Raw genomic sequence first — 15,360 nt, forward strand, 5'->3', positions numbered from 1 at the left:
GAGTACTTCAGTCTGCTAACAACTCTTATGCAACCACAATGAATAGTTTAAAGGGGCTCTTTGGTCCTACTGTGCTTTTTTTACCTTTGGGTAAAAATTTTGCACTTAGTGGAACAGTGGAAAGAGCTTGTGCTTTGCAGTCAGAAGGGATGGGTGCATGGTGGAAAGTGGGAGTTAGACAGAGTGGGCGGCCCCGGGTTGATTCCTGCTCTGCCATTTACTGTATAAACTTAGACAACCTGCATATCTCTGAGCTTCAGCGGTTCCTTTATAAACTGAGGAAAATAGCATCTATTTTTGCCTTGTGGGGTTGTATTTTTGTATAATGTGCCTGTCTTAGAACTCAGGTGCTCATCAAATAGCAGCTGGTGTTATAGTCTGGTCATGATGGGTCTTCTAGAATGACTTCATGTAGTGGCAAAGTCAGCATCCTCAAGTGTGTTAGGGTAAGGGGGAAACCTGAGCGTGAAGCAATTTTAGATGGAGCACTTTCAAAGGGGCAATGGTGGCCCCGGAAGACCTTGAACCCACCTCTTTCCATGGACACATTGAATCTACAGCTATGTAGAACCCACCTCTTTCCATGGACACATTGAATCTACAGCTATGTAGGGAACAATTCCCTTTGATAAAGACCTGAAAAACAGCTGGGCAGTTTCCTCATGACAAACAGTAAAATGGCCAAATGGAGATGGGTGGGAGAGACAGATAGGTGGTGTTGCCAAAAACCCTATTCCTGGTACAGCGACCCACAATCAGTAGAGATTTCATAAATCTGGAGCTTCTTCCTGAGGAGTGAGGAGTTTGTTCCCCACATTAGGCGCCCCAACCTGTAGGACCTGTAATGGAGAGATGTTGGCTGTGAAAACTAATACGATTTAAATCTAAGAGACCCAAAGGGCCGGAGGGAACCAGGATAATTCTCTTAACGGGCTTGCTTGCAGACTCAGTTCACTCCAGGGACCAGCACAAAAGGAACAGTTTGAAAAGGGCCTGGACTATATGTGAAGGAAATTCATTTGCTGATCTCAATGCATCTGTCAGAGGGCATGAGCCTGTTGGGACTCTGCAGGGATGGAGGGGTGGGTGGGTGCCAATTTTGCTCTCTCTCTACCTTGAGAACGTACACAAAAGTGCCTCAGTTCTGTGCTATTCTGGTGCCTTGCTGAAGTCAATGAGCACACGCAGTATACATGGGGCGTTTTGCTTAATTTCCTGGCTCTGGTGGTCAAGGGGCTTGTGTTCCTGGATTCCATAGACTGTAACAATTTGAGAGATGGGTTTTGGCAGGCAGCCACCCTCAGGGCACTATGCAGCAGATTGAAAATCACCTCCAGTATTTCTGTGAGAAAGGCCCATTTGCTTGTCCTAGAGCTTCAGTCTGAGGGGCAGACTTCAGGTTTACCACAAATCTAGAGGCTCTGGAGGTGCTTTCAGAGAATGCAGGCTGGGGGACACTATCCTTGTGCTCTCCCACAGCCTTACTACATCTCCCCAGTACCTACCAAAAAGGAGCTTATACACTCTTCTGAAGTCCCAGTTTTCATAGCTATAACCCAGAGACACCTGTCGATCACTTGGTCTAGAGGCCAGTAGGGTTTACAATTGTAGTCCCTCAAAATTACATATACTTACACACTTTAGAATTTGCTGCCTGAGGGTCTTCCCATCAACCTGAACCTGGGTACTAAATGAGATTCCTCCTTTTGAAGTACTGACAAGTCTTGGCACACCCTCAACAACTGGGACCTACGAAGAATAAATCATGTTGCTTTGACAATTACAAAGGTTGAGAGACAACAGAGACCTAGGACAAAGTTGAAAGATAAGATTCCTCTCTTCCACAAGTCCATTCTTTTCTTTTCTTTCTTTTTTTTTTTTTTTTAGTCCATTCTTTTCATAGAAACAAACAAAAAGAGTCAAACAAAAAGAGAAATCAGAGGAATATGTTCTAAGTGAAAGAACAAGTTAAAACCTCAGGAAAAAAAAAATCTTAGTGAAACGGAGATTAGTAATTTATCTCTAGTTAAAAGTAATTGTTGTAAAGATGTTCAAACAACCTCAGGAGAAAAATGGAAGTGAAAGACCTGCACACTGAAAAGACATGTATGACAGAAATTGAGGAAGACAAAAATAAATGGAAAGATATTCTATGCTCCTGGATTGGAAGAATTAATAGTGCTAAGATGTCCATATTACCAAAGCAACCCACCGGTTCAGTGCAGTCCCTATCAAAATTCCAAAGGTATTTTTCACAGAAACAGAACAAACAATCCTAAAATTTGTGTGGAAAACACAAGAGATCCCAAATAGCCAAAACAATCTTGAGAGAGAAAATAAGAGCTGGAAGCATCGTGCTCCCATATCAAACTGTATTACAAAGCAATAGTAATAAAAAAAATGTATAGTATTAGCTTAAGAACAGATATATAGATCAATGGTACACACAGGGAGCCCAGAAATAACTCCACACATATAAAATGGTAGTTAATTTATGACAGAAGAGGCAAGAATATACTGGGAAAGGACAATCTCTTCAATAAATTGTGTTGGGAAAATTCAATGGCCACATGCAAAGGAATGCAACTAGAGAAATACACCATACACAAAAATTACCTCAAAATAGATGAAAGACATGAATATAAGACCTGAAAACATAAAATGCCTAGAAGAAAACTTAGAGAGTAAGCTCCTTGACATTGGTCTTGGGAATGATTCCCTTGGATCTGACTCCAAAAACAAATTCAACAAAAGCAAAAATAAACAAGTGGGACTACATCAAACTAAAAGCCTTCTGCAAAGGAAGGAGCAAAGGAAACCATAAACACAAAAAAAGTCCCCTGCTAAATGGGAGAATATATTTGAGATATATAAACAATTATATACACATGTATATATATATGTGTGTGTGTGTGTGTATGTGTGTATATATACATATATACACATGTGTATATAATTGTTTATATATAAATTGTTTATATATATGTATATATATATATATATATATATATATATACACACGCACACAATCCAATTAAATATGTGATAGAGGTAAAGGGGATCAAGAGGTACAAGCATCTAATTTTAAAATAATTAGTCCTGGGGATGTAATGCACAGCATGCTGATTATAGTCAGTCATGTGTTGTGCGTATATGAAAGTTGCTGAGAAAATAGAAGTCATCAAAAATAGATGAAAAAAATTTTTTTCATAACTTTGTATGCTGACAGATGGCTATTCGATTTATTGAAGTGATGGTCATTTTGCAGTGTATACAAAGATCGAAGCATTGTATTACATACCTGAAACTAATCTAATGTTATATGTTAATTATATCTCAAAAAATTAAGTTTTCTGATCCATGAAAGTGGTATATCTTTTCCATGTTTTTAAGTCTTACTTAATTCCTTTCAATCGCATTTTGTTGTTTCCAGCATACACATCCTGTGCTTCTTCCGTTAAATTTATGCCTAAATGTTTTATTCTTCTGGTAGGATTGTAGATGGCGTTGTTTTCTTAATTCATTCTTGGATTGTTCATTGCTAGCATATATGAGTAAAAGTGAGTTTTGTGTGTTGAAGATAAGTAAATAAAAATGAGCACTTGCATTTTTTAGAGTTTGGCAAGGAAATGGTATTCGTCCTAATAACTGAAATTCTATATACCGTACAGATCAACAGCTCAGGGGTGGGGGATTGGGATGGAAGAGGAGAGGCCCCTCTTTCTCCTTCATTCACATTTTCCTTTCTGAGTTGTGTCGCTTAGTTTGTAAGACTATCAGGAAAAGGTCAGAAAAGCCTGCCTCGTTTCTACACCCGCAAACTGGAGATGTCGTCTCTCTTATGACTGGTTTGAAAGAGAAATGAAGGCATATAGGAAACTCAGAAGTCTTGGTGAGAGAATGTTAATAAATGTAAAGGGTTCTCGTGGTTACTGCAGTTGCAAAATGAGAATTCTCCTTTCCTTAAGTACTTGAGGAAGATAGAGAAATCACTGTTTTGTACTACTGGCTTTAAAGGAGTTGCTCTGGGACCACAAGATGCTGGGAAACTGGACACTTTCAGGGAAGGAGGTGTTAACAATTTTGTTGTTTTAAGTTTGAAAGTTACACATGAGTGGGTGAAAGAGGAGTTCCACTCCAGGTGCTTTTGCAATCCAGTGGATTTATTACATCCCAAAAGGCGGCAGGATCAGGCTGTTGACTTCTGCCTTTCTTCCCTGCTATAAAAATGATGTCTTTGTGCATTCATTGCCTCACCGCCTGGGTTCTTCAGGGTAATAAGAGAGAGAGGAGAAACACCTGGTGCCCCTCTCAAGGGAGTCTCAGTCATCTTTCCCATCCACCCTGCTAGTTCAGCTTCGAGGGCCGTGCTGCTTAGAGTGGCCCTTCTTTTGTTCTGTTGAATGACCCCAAACAAGAATAAGTTTACTTGAGAAAATGATGACTCCAAAATTAAAAAAAAAAAAATTCCTCTTTCTTGCTTTCCTACTCTTCACTGAATACCACACACACACACACACACACACACACACACACACACACGAACTCTTACACACAGAGACCATTGGAGGCTGGAAGAAAAATCAAAGAGCAGGATACTACTTCATCTCTCAGGGCCGACACCTGCTCCAGGTGGCTGCTAGTGTCTGGCCTCCGGCTGGACTTGAAAGGTATTTTCAGGTAACCTGCACTATCCATTATTTTAGGGCAAGAATCACCACCATTTGGTTTTTTCTCCTCTGTTGTGCTTTTTCTCTTTTCTGTGTTGCTCTTCAGTATCAAATTTACTGTGTTCCATAAATGGAAGCTTTTCCTGAAACTTTGAGGCTGCATCCAAATCAAAACAATATATAGGTTTTGTTACATCACCATTTTGCCTTGAAAAATATTTTCTTTGCCCTAGCTTTATGTTAACATAGTGAGATAGTTCATGACTGACCATTGAACCTGGAGGTGTTATCATCATTTTATTTAAGACCTAATGATCCAAGGGTGCCTGAATGGATCACTCAGTTAAGTGGCCAACTCTTGGTTTTGGCTCAGGTTGTGATCTCAGGGTCCTGTGATCAAGCCCTGGATCGAGCCCTCATCAGGCTCCCCACTCAGCGGGGAGTCTGCTTAAGGATTCTCTATCTCCTTCTCTCTCTGCCCCTCCCTCCCCCAGGTGCACACGTGCTCTCTCTCAAATAAATAAATCTTAAAAAAAAAAATAAAAAGGTGTAATGATTCAATCATAGTACTTCAAGTTCCTGTCATTCCCAGGAACAGTATGCCCTGTGCTTTTGAATCTGAGTAATCACCCCAGGGGGGTCTAATGATGCATCGTGAAAGTTCTCAAGGAAGAAATGGCAAACACTACAGTGTACTAGTGCTCTGTGAAACTAACCACCATAATTCCAGTATTATTTGAGAGTTCTGTGGTCATAAATAGCTATCTATTTTTCTTGAAAGTGTAATTCACTGTGGACATTTTAATATGTAAAACACTCCCTCCTGGAGTTATAAACATGAATCAAAATGCAATCTGAAGCACCTCAAAGTAATATAACAGAAGAGCAGAAAAGCACTAAACAAAGGTATGACATTTATTTTTACAAAAGGAATAAACATGAGAAGGGTTTATCAACTTCATCTATGCCCTGCTTTCAAGTTTTGTTGCCACCTGAAACATTAGTGTCGTGTATCTAACTCCTCCCCTCTGTACTATACTTGTTTTAAGAAAAGGTTTTGGATGAGCAGGCACATTTTGTCTTTCATTTGTGGCATGTGCCTGAGCTCAGAACCAAACAATTTATATATTATTTGTGATTACCTGTAAAACTCCATGCAGCATTTGCTGTCACTAAATCAGTTCATAACTGAGAAAGTGAACCTTAAAACAACAGAGACCTGGAAGCAAATCAATTTTATGACAATTAAAATTAATCATATTAAGCTATTTATACATGAAATCTCCTGCCATATTTGCTGTCAAAATGTTGAGGACACAACAGGAACGCTTTCCTGAAGAGTCACTGTAAGGAATGGTGTTTCTCCTCAGGGGTAGTGTGAGCACATTTTCCCTTTTACCCCTCCTGCCAGACACCTTAGAACCATATTTGAACCCTAAGTCGTAATAGCTACGTGAATATATGTAAACATGGTCCTGATAAATCATTTTTCCTGATCATGATTTTTACTTATGTAAGTTTTTCCTTTTGTAATACTTTTTGGTCATGCAGACAAAATCTACTTGTTTTATATAGTTCCCGATCTCTTGATTTCAGTCTTAACACCCCTGGGTTTGCATGTTCTTTTTGTGAGTTGTCACAAATCATGTGGGAATCAAGTGGAGCGGAGTTAAAATAAATACAACTATTGTGCTTCTAATCCTCAACCTGCAAGAAATTAAAATACTGATGACTCGGCAGTGATGAACTTAGGACAAACTGATATATCAGTCACACCATCTTGTTTGAAAAAGGTTTTCTCTGCTTAAAGTGACAATGACACCAAACTAAATCTCCCTCATGTCTTCAAACTGAATTTCTTTCTAAAGAAAAAGTTACGGAGATGTTTTCTAGATTTTTTTTAATTCCCCAATTTTTTTATATGAATGTCTTAGTCATGTTATTGGAGATAAAACCCATACTTAATTAGAATTTATCAGACAGTTTTTATATATGGTCCTCTCTCAGTTCCTTTTAAGAGATCAAAATAGGACTCCCATCTGACATCCCACAATAGTTACTGAAATTGTAGCTAAAATGCTGATTTGGGCAGCTGACTTTGTACTGCTTACCTTGCAAAGCAGGGTCGGAAACAGTTCTGATTTAACCTCATTGTACTAATTACTGTAAACTCCTTCCATGAGTAGGATAATAATTGCCCACTAATTGTTGCCCTGAAAGTGGTATAACTACAGTGAGGCCATTAGCTAATAGTATAGGATGTTCTCAAGTGTATGCATGTGTGCTGATGTTTGAAAGGTTATCTGAAGTCAAGCATTGTCCATTTAGCAATGACTGTATCAAGGTTTATGTAATGGTCTATTAAGATTGGGGGGATATTACTCTTGTTGCCAAAAAAAAGTGCTTAACCATGATTTTGTTTTTTTATTTTATTGAAGTGTAGTTGACATACAGTGTTACATCAGCTTCAGGTGGACAACAGAGTGATTCCACAACTCTACATTATGCTGTGTTCACCACAAGTGCAGCCACCATCTGTCACCATACAATTCTATTATAATACCATTGACTGTCCTCCCTATGCTGTACTTTTCACCCTTGTGACTTATCCATTCCATAACTGGCCTGTAACTCCCGCTCTGCTTCGCCCATTGCACCCCCCCTCTCTAGCAATCATTAGTTCATTCTTTGTATTTATGAGTATGTTTTTGCTTTTCGTTTGTTCATTTGTTTCGTTTTTTAGATTTCACATAAAAGTGAAATCATATTTCATGTTTGTCTTTCTTTGCCTGACATCTTTCACTTAGCATAATTCTCTCTCTCATGATCTCATTCTTTTTTAAAGCTGACTAATATTCCAACAGTGGTTATTGTTATGCTGTCATCATAACATCTGAGCAGAAAGATATGGGAATGTTGGCACCTATTCTTTAGCTTACTACTACCCTCAAACTATTGCCTGGGAGCCGTTTTTTCCCCATTTTCTCATTTAGTCTTATAGTATTTATGCTTTTTCATCTTTAACTAAATTAGTCTTCTGAAGTCAGGAATTTTTATGTATTTATGGAATCTCCAAATTCTATACAGAGACTAAGTCATGGTATGCCACAGACAGACAGACAAATCTACTTAAAGAACCACCTGGATTTCATTTTGTAGTGGTCATAAGAAAGCATACCTTTGATCACGTAAGCTGGAATGCTGCTACACTTAAAGAAATAGTTTTAGATGACAGTAATCAGAGGCAGATTACCTGAAACTACCTGACAAAGGGTATCTCAGTGTTAAAATAAACTAGGAAATTTTTTTAAAATTTAAATATACGTGAATCTAAAGCTTTGACAACTTGAACTTCAGTATTGTCACCTGCTCCAGAATTGTTGGTATATTTAGTAGTATTAGGAACACAAAGGTAAACATATTTCAATATAATATTAATACATTGCAATTCCAGAAAGATACATCTGAATGGGTTTTGTACAAGCGAAGTAATGGATTGCAGACCTGGATATATTCTGATTCTTCAAGAAGTAGAAATACTTTCAAGTGAGATGTCTCACATAGTGAGCTAATTTTAATTTGTTTATCATATTTCAAACAGAAAGTTAATATTCACCCTGGAATAGTAATACTGTTTTTATTGTGGTGAGCAGATTGAATCAAATAATAAGAGTATAATTTGTAACGAGTTCTTATGTTTTCCATAGGTGGATAAGCGGAGCAGCTGTAGTCAATGCATTTTATTCTTCAGGCAGAAATCAGATAGGTAAGGCCTATTCCTAAATAATTCTTGAATATTTCTCTGTTGTTATCAGCTTACAGTGAATTGCATGACCAATTTATAGTGTTCCCATAAAAGCACAGCTGAGGCTGAGTTATTGATTTATTGAATATACTCCTTGAAAGTAAATGCATCCATGTACCTCTTTTCACTATAATAGCAAATTTTAAGTTAGTACAAATTACACTAAGTGGTTTTCTTTCTTTTGCAATGTTCTCATTTGTGGCTAAGTGGTTTATCTTATTTATGTCTAAGTGCTTTTATTTTATTTCTAAATACTTTTTAAACATCTCTTACAGCTTCATAAAGTTATATTGACTTTAAGACTCTAAGCATCAGCAACTTAAAGAGGTTTAAGGTTCCAAGAACCAGCTTTGCAGATATCCAGTTCTCCAGGCAATTCTGTATGCTGACTCTAGTGGGGATGGTCCTGATCTTTATCACCTATTTTTCTAGACAACTCCAATGGTCTAGAAAGTTGCAAAGTCAGTTATATTTGGTTGAACCATGTGGAACTGCATTTACTTAACTACTTTTAATCAAAAAAGAAAAAAGTTAATATGTTCACTATTAGTAATATTATAGGAATATGTGTAGAAATAAATACATGAATGAAGGATATAATGAATAACTAAATGGCCTGATATAACAAAAATATATTGATTCTCCTCCTGAGAAGACCTTGAGATCTTTAAATTCTTTCTTAAGTATTATATCAGTAGACCCATTTTCCTCCCCAAGGATCTTAAATGTGTAGAAAGGCACCCAACAGATTCAGTACTACCAGAGACATACTAAACAAACAGTACAATCAGCTTCTCCAGGTGCACCTAGTCCAGCCCTTCATTTCTAAGTGTAGTCAAGGATCAAAAGGGAAGATAATTTTAGCATTATTCTAAAATAAACCTCTCAAAGTCTGCCCTAAACCTCATTTTTCTTGAATTCTGTTACTAATTAGATTAAAAATGATGAAAAATACTGCAAGATTTTTATCATTAGTTAAAAAACAAACTTTAAAAGAAATTATAACCCTTATTTTAAAATTTGATTATAGGTTTCCCCAATTGCTTTTAAATATAGGAAGAGCCAAAGTAAGAAATTATCTGCATTTTCTTCTAGTATTTTTATGGTCTTTATTTTTGGAGTAAATCTGTAATCCATCTGGAATTGATTTTGGTACATGACATGAAAATACATTATATAAAGTAATCAGAAAAGTTTCTTTACATAACATGTAAACAATAAGTAAGGCATGTGTACCTGTTAAAATCAATTTGCTCAAAGTCTAAGCTAATACATTTCCTAGCTAGTGCAATGATTACCTAAGCTCAGACCAGAGTCTGTTTAATGATCAACTCAGAATGCAATGCATTCCTAGAAACCATTCAGACCCTTAGAAGTGCCTTTCTCTGGAGAGCCTTCACTTTGTTTTTTGGGTTTCTTGTTGTTTAAGAAAGAGCCTGCACACATGATCATGTAGGTGTGGGGTAGGGGTAGGGACAGAGAGAGTCTTAAGCAGGCTCCACACTCAGCATGGTGGGGCTCAGTCTCATGACCCTGAGATCATGACCTGAGCCAAAATCATGAGTCTAATACTTAATCAACCACCCCAACCCAGGAACCCCAACTTTGAAGACCTGTTTTTGATATTTAGTAGTTCTGTCAGTGTAAGATCTAATTCATTCTAGATGTGAACTTAAATAGGATAATGACCTTTTAATGGAATTCCAAGGCAAATAGAGACAGCCTGGCCTTTGTTCTGTATTCGGGTAGACTCTAAGGGATATAGCTTCATTTTAAACCAGCTCAGGAAGGACCCTGGATCCTATCAGATCTGGTGCTGATTCACTCCAACAAGAAGACCCATATGGACCCTCTGTAGGACCACTTTGGCATGTTCATCCCTTCAGCCCCTCTCTAGAGCAGATCCACAGAGTTTAGGTCAAGACAGTACCTTGTTTGGCTCTGAATTACTCCATAACCCTGAAGTGGGCTCTAAATTGATTTACCTTAGAGATTCCCTGATCAGAGAAGACCAGAGAATGTTCTCAATTTGAACTTAATACCCTCAAACCAAAGAAGCACACAGCAAAAGGAAAAAGAAGGTAAAAAAGGGCCTAACTTTTCACAAAATAGTTATCCTCCAAATAATCAAAAATTGGCTACAGTAAGCATTTTTAATAAGAAAGGCCTTTTAAAGACTCTCAAGGTAAATTCATCAGATAGAAATTCAAAATCTGAAAAATTGTTCATGTCTTTTCATATGCTTGTCTGCTAATAACAGCAGTTCAGAGGAAGGGAAAGTGTCATGCAAGAGGAGAAATCTTTGACATGTGTACATTTTCTCTTTGACAATTCATTTAAATCTTCAAAGTGGGGATTGTCTTAACTAAAACTAGTTGGAGATCCAGACCTCCATCCTTCTTCTTGATAGAAGTGAGTGTGTGGCTATGTTTATGTGTATGTGTGCTTGCCATGTGCCTGTCTGTATACATACATAGATATACAACTTTTGATTTTCATACCATGCATTACGGAATTAGAGTTGGTATAGAATAACATGTGTCTCATAAATGATCCTCCCTTCCTCACACAAATGTCTTAGATTATGTACAATTTTTCCTGGGATTGGCCTTTCTGTGTTATGGCAAAAAAGTTGTTTTATTATCATATAGGGAGTAATTCATATTAATAATTTCTTTTTTTTAATTCAATTGCCGCAACCTTTTGTTATAACTCATATAGGCAGACTATTCTAATTTTTGTGCACCCCTGCCACTTTATGTCAATTAAAAAAAAAATCAACTTCCTGGAGAGGAAGGCATCCAAAAATATTTAATTCACTGTCCTTTTCCCCATACATTTGCTCTATTGAGTTCCAGAAAGCTTCCAAGGATTATTTAATATATTCAGCCTGAGTGGTGTATAGCTACTTTGAAATAATTAAATTTTCTAACGTCACCCTCCGTGTTCTTAGGAATCTTATTTTCAGACTTAAAAATCAAGAGTAAATGTTTCCAAACCTATTGATATTCCATTTCATGTAAAAAAAAATACATTGAACTTTTTTCCACCCCAAGTTGATTTTACCTGTCATCGAACTTTTTTTTTTTTTTTTTTTTTCTGAAATTGAATTGCTTGCATGCAGCCTTAAAAAACTAAACCAGGGAAGGGAGGGCATGGGAGTAGGGAGAAACACATTTTTTTTTTGTTTGTTTCATGGATCAATGACTTATTTAATTAACTGACTTGTTGACAATCATGAATGTAAAAAAAGTACAACTAAGTAGTTGGTTGTTATTGACAGTTGTGAAGTCTACTAGTAACCGCAATAAGCTAATGGGGAAAATCCTCATCATTGAGATTTGGCTGACAGTGTAAAAGGAGAAATCATAAATTGCAAAGCTGAATTTGAAGACTAGTATTTAATATGAGCCATAAAAATCTTATCACTTGCCTGAAGAATGACATATCAGGGTATAATTAAAGTGGTAGGATCTTTACAGTTAATGTTTAGTCTTGATAGCACGTTTCATAAGAGCATTTTATATAAAGGGTGGATTTTAATCAAAGTACATAGTGTGGGAGATAGTATTCACTTTAAGTTAATAAAGTACTGCACATAATTTTAATACCTTAAGCTAAAAATAATTTCTTGGCACTGTTGATAACTCAGGCAGCTACATGTGAGGTGTAACTTTCATCAAAATTCTCCAAGGACAGAAGTATTTATGTTCTAATTATTTTGTCATTTTGGATGCTATGGCAACTTTCCAGATTTTTTTAAAGCTCTGGAGGGCACTTAAATTGTCCAGCATCTTTTTAAAGTCTCCTCTGTAAACATCTAATATTTATCTTTGAAATCCATGCAAGGATCTGCCACATTCGCCCCACCTAAAAAACAGAAAACAAAAACAAAAACAACATTTGCTACTCTGTAAACTAGATCTTAGATTTCGTAAGGTCAAGGCCCTTTTCTTGTATTCCTGGAATCCCACTTAGCAATTCCTTAAGGAATTATTTCTTTAGGTGTTGCATACTAAATAGGTGTTGATACTAAAGATTTTTTAAATTACAGAACATAATTCAGTAGGTACTAGAATTTTAAAACACGAAAGATGAAATTGTTAAGTTATGAGCATTATGAGAGGAGGAGAGGACCATGGAGTCAAAGGCTGGGAAGGAGATGCTGTATTTAGTTAGAAAGCATCAAAACCACCCTTAGGAAAGCTTTTGAGCAGGGAAGTGATAATGACCAGAGTTGTACTTTAATTCAGGCTGGAGGATGGATTAGGTTTAGGATGGGTTATAGTTGGGCGAGACAAGAAGTAGAAAGATCATGTAGGAAATTAAGTAACTCTTAAGACAAGGAATGGTAATATGAAGTGGGATGATGGCAATAAGACCATAGGAGATAATCGGAAGAGATGCTCCTGGAAGGAAGGTACATGACCTGGTCTTTTCCTAGGTAGACTGTGTAAGACTTTGTAAAAAGCAAACAAATAAATGAATATTTAAAAAAATTTTAAAAAGCTATCTAAGATAAATGAAATGTTCATGTCAGGTGATTGAGACCCTTCAAATGCCATTAGGAGAAATAAAGTCAAGAGAGTGATGGCTTAGAAGGGAAAATGATGACTTTGATGTCTGACACATGAACTTTAAAGTTTGTGTGACATTCAAGTGTAGAAAGCTAGCAAGTTAATCCAGATGTCAGGGTAGTCATAAAAATAATTGTATTTATTTAGTAAAGTCTCTGGGACACCATAGTAAATTCATTTGCTCACTCATTCATAATTGATTATTCACCTATTCAACATATTTCCTAAGCACTATTCTGTTCCAGGCACCATTCTAGTTTTAGGTGCTTGAGATAATTTAAAAAAAAAAAAATGGACTCAACAAATAAACAAACAGATGTATGTATGGACACACAAATCCCTGCTCCCAAGCGTCTGATATTTGAGGCGCTGGAGCAGATAAGGGTGATAAGAAAAAGGACAACGACCAAAAACAAGGAAATAAATAGCCATAGATGCCTTGTTGAAAAAATAACATATGGCAATGTGATTGAGAGATGCCTTTGATCGAGTAGTTCTGTTTGTTTAAGGAGCTATTGTAGATGTATTGTAGATGGATAAAATGTTAGAGATGACATTAAAAGGAATACTTGTGTTATTTTTTTTAAAGGAATACTTGTGTTATTAAATAACCATTTCTCCCAAATATTTGCAGTGGGGAAAAGTCCTTCCGAATGAAGATGATGATTTCTCCTCCTTCTTCTAAACTCCTTACAGCAAAAAATAATCTTAGCCGAGTTTGTAAAGTGAATTGTGATTATAAATCATAGATCACGGTGCCGCTTTGGGATGAACTCCTTGTTGTCATCAATCATAAAAGACCTGCATTTGTTTCATCACCCAGATGATTTTTGTGTACAATTAAGTGAAACTGACATACTGGAAAATAGCTTGGCAGGCAGAAAGCCCAGCCCAGGCCCCATCACTGAAGGATGCCACACTTCATCTTTAACCATCTTCTTTCTTTGTAGTCTTCCCAGCTGGCATTCTGCAGCCCCCCTTCTTCAGTGCCCAGCAGTCTAACTCCTTGAACTACGGGGGTATCGGCATGGTCATAGGACACGAAATCACCCATGGCTTCGATGACAATGGTAAAGTGCAGTGGACACTTTCCTTCGGCTGAGACACATCCTAGTAGACCTGAATGGTGTTATTATACTTGATTATTGCATGAACACATTTAGTCATCAGGGGATCGTTGCCTAATAATCCGACTCTTAGTGTTCGTTTTAAATTGTTGCTCAGGAAGACCAGAAATTTCTAGCGGTGGGGTTCAGCAATGTGTGCTTTGCACTCTGACAAAATGACACAAATATTCACACTGAGAAAACACTGTGATGTTTGTTGACACCAGTGATAATGTGTGGTCTTATTTCATGGTTGCTTATGTCTTATCGATCTAGATTTCTAGAGCACAGGGTCCATGTCTAAAAATCAGATGTAAGATCAAAAACTAAGGTACCTATAATATGACTTTTAAACTGCTTATGGACAGAATTTTTTTTTTTTTTTTGCACCCTTTACCTAGTTCAGGGCCTTGTAAATAGTGGGCACTTAAATGTTTGTACACTGCCTCAAATGGCAAAAAGAGATTTAGAGTTTCAGTGAAGTTTGAGAGGCATAGAAGTAAAGGTACGAGATACATAGAGAAGTGATAGCTGAAGCGATGACAAAAATTGGTTTGCAAGTGGAGAGAAGATAGGAAGAAAATAATAGAAAATAATTAAGCCTTCACTAGACTAAACTTTAGAATCATATAAAGAAAAGGTGACAGGAAGGATACAATTTTGAAAAGGACTTAATACATGTCTATGAACTCAGTTCAAGTATGTAATAATTTTCACAAGTAGGTAGGTACTAAGACCACTTCCAATTTTTTTTAATGGAAAAAAGTAGAGGCGCATGACTTACTCGAAGTTACAAAGCTAGGAATTAGTGGAATCAGGGTGTGAGTTCAAGGAGTTTGTCTTTGTAGCCCTTTTCTCATTCACCACATCATAAGCAACTACTTAAAAGGATGATAAACTGAAGTGTTAAAACATAGCATATAACAAATACGACTGTAGCTCAAAAAAGGGAAAGATCAAGGTATTTAGGGTGAGCAGGAAAGCTCCAGGAGGAATGGTAATTCTTTGTGCTCGAAGTAGAGAGAAACTATGAGTCTACAGTGCCTCATGAGGGGTTTGAGATATGAAATGAATTCAGAATAAAAATAGTGTTTTTCAATCAAAAATAACAAATTAAACAGACTTGGTCCATATGAAAACCATCCAAGAGAAACAAGGCATGGTTTCAGGAGTGGTTGAGCGGGTGGCCTTGGCTGAGCTAC

General features: G+C 37.0%; 1 protein-coding gene across 6 annotated transcripts in view; it reads left to right on the plus strand.

Moving 5' to 3' along the window:
- The window catches only part of MME (membrane metalloendopeptidase), a 137,339-nt gene that overhangs the window by 108,582 nt on the left and 13,397 nt on the right, over positions 1-15,360 (plus strand). For all 6 annotated transcript variants that reach the window (XM_041733930.1, XM_041733928.1, XM_041733926.1 and 3 more), the window contains 2 exons: positions 8,378-8,436; positions 14,003-14,122. In XM_041733930.1, the coding sequence (XP_041589864.1) occupies positions 8,378-8,436; positions 14,003-14,122 (179 nt within the window). The remainder of the gene's footprint in view (positions 1-8,377; positions 8,437-14,002; positions 14,123-15,360) is intronic.

Source organism: Vulpes lagopus, chromosome 19 (genome assembly GCF_018345385.1).
Source record: "Vulpes lagopus strain Blue_001 chromosome 19, ASM1834538v1, whole genome shotgun sequence".
In the NCBI taxonomy this organism is placed as follows: Eukaryota; Metazoa; Chordata; class Mammalia; order Carnivora; family Canidae; genus Vulpes; species Vulpes lagopus.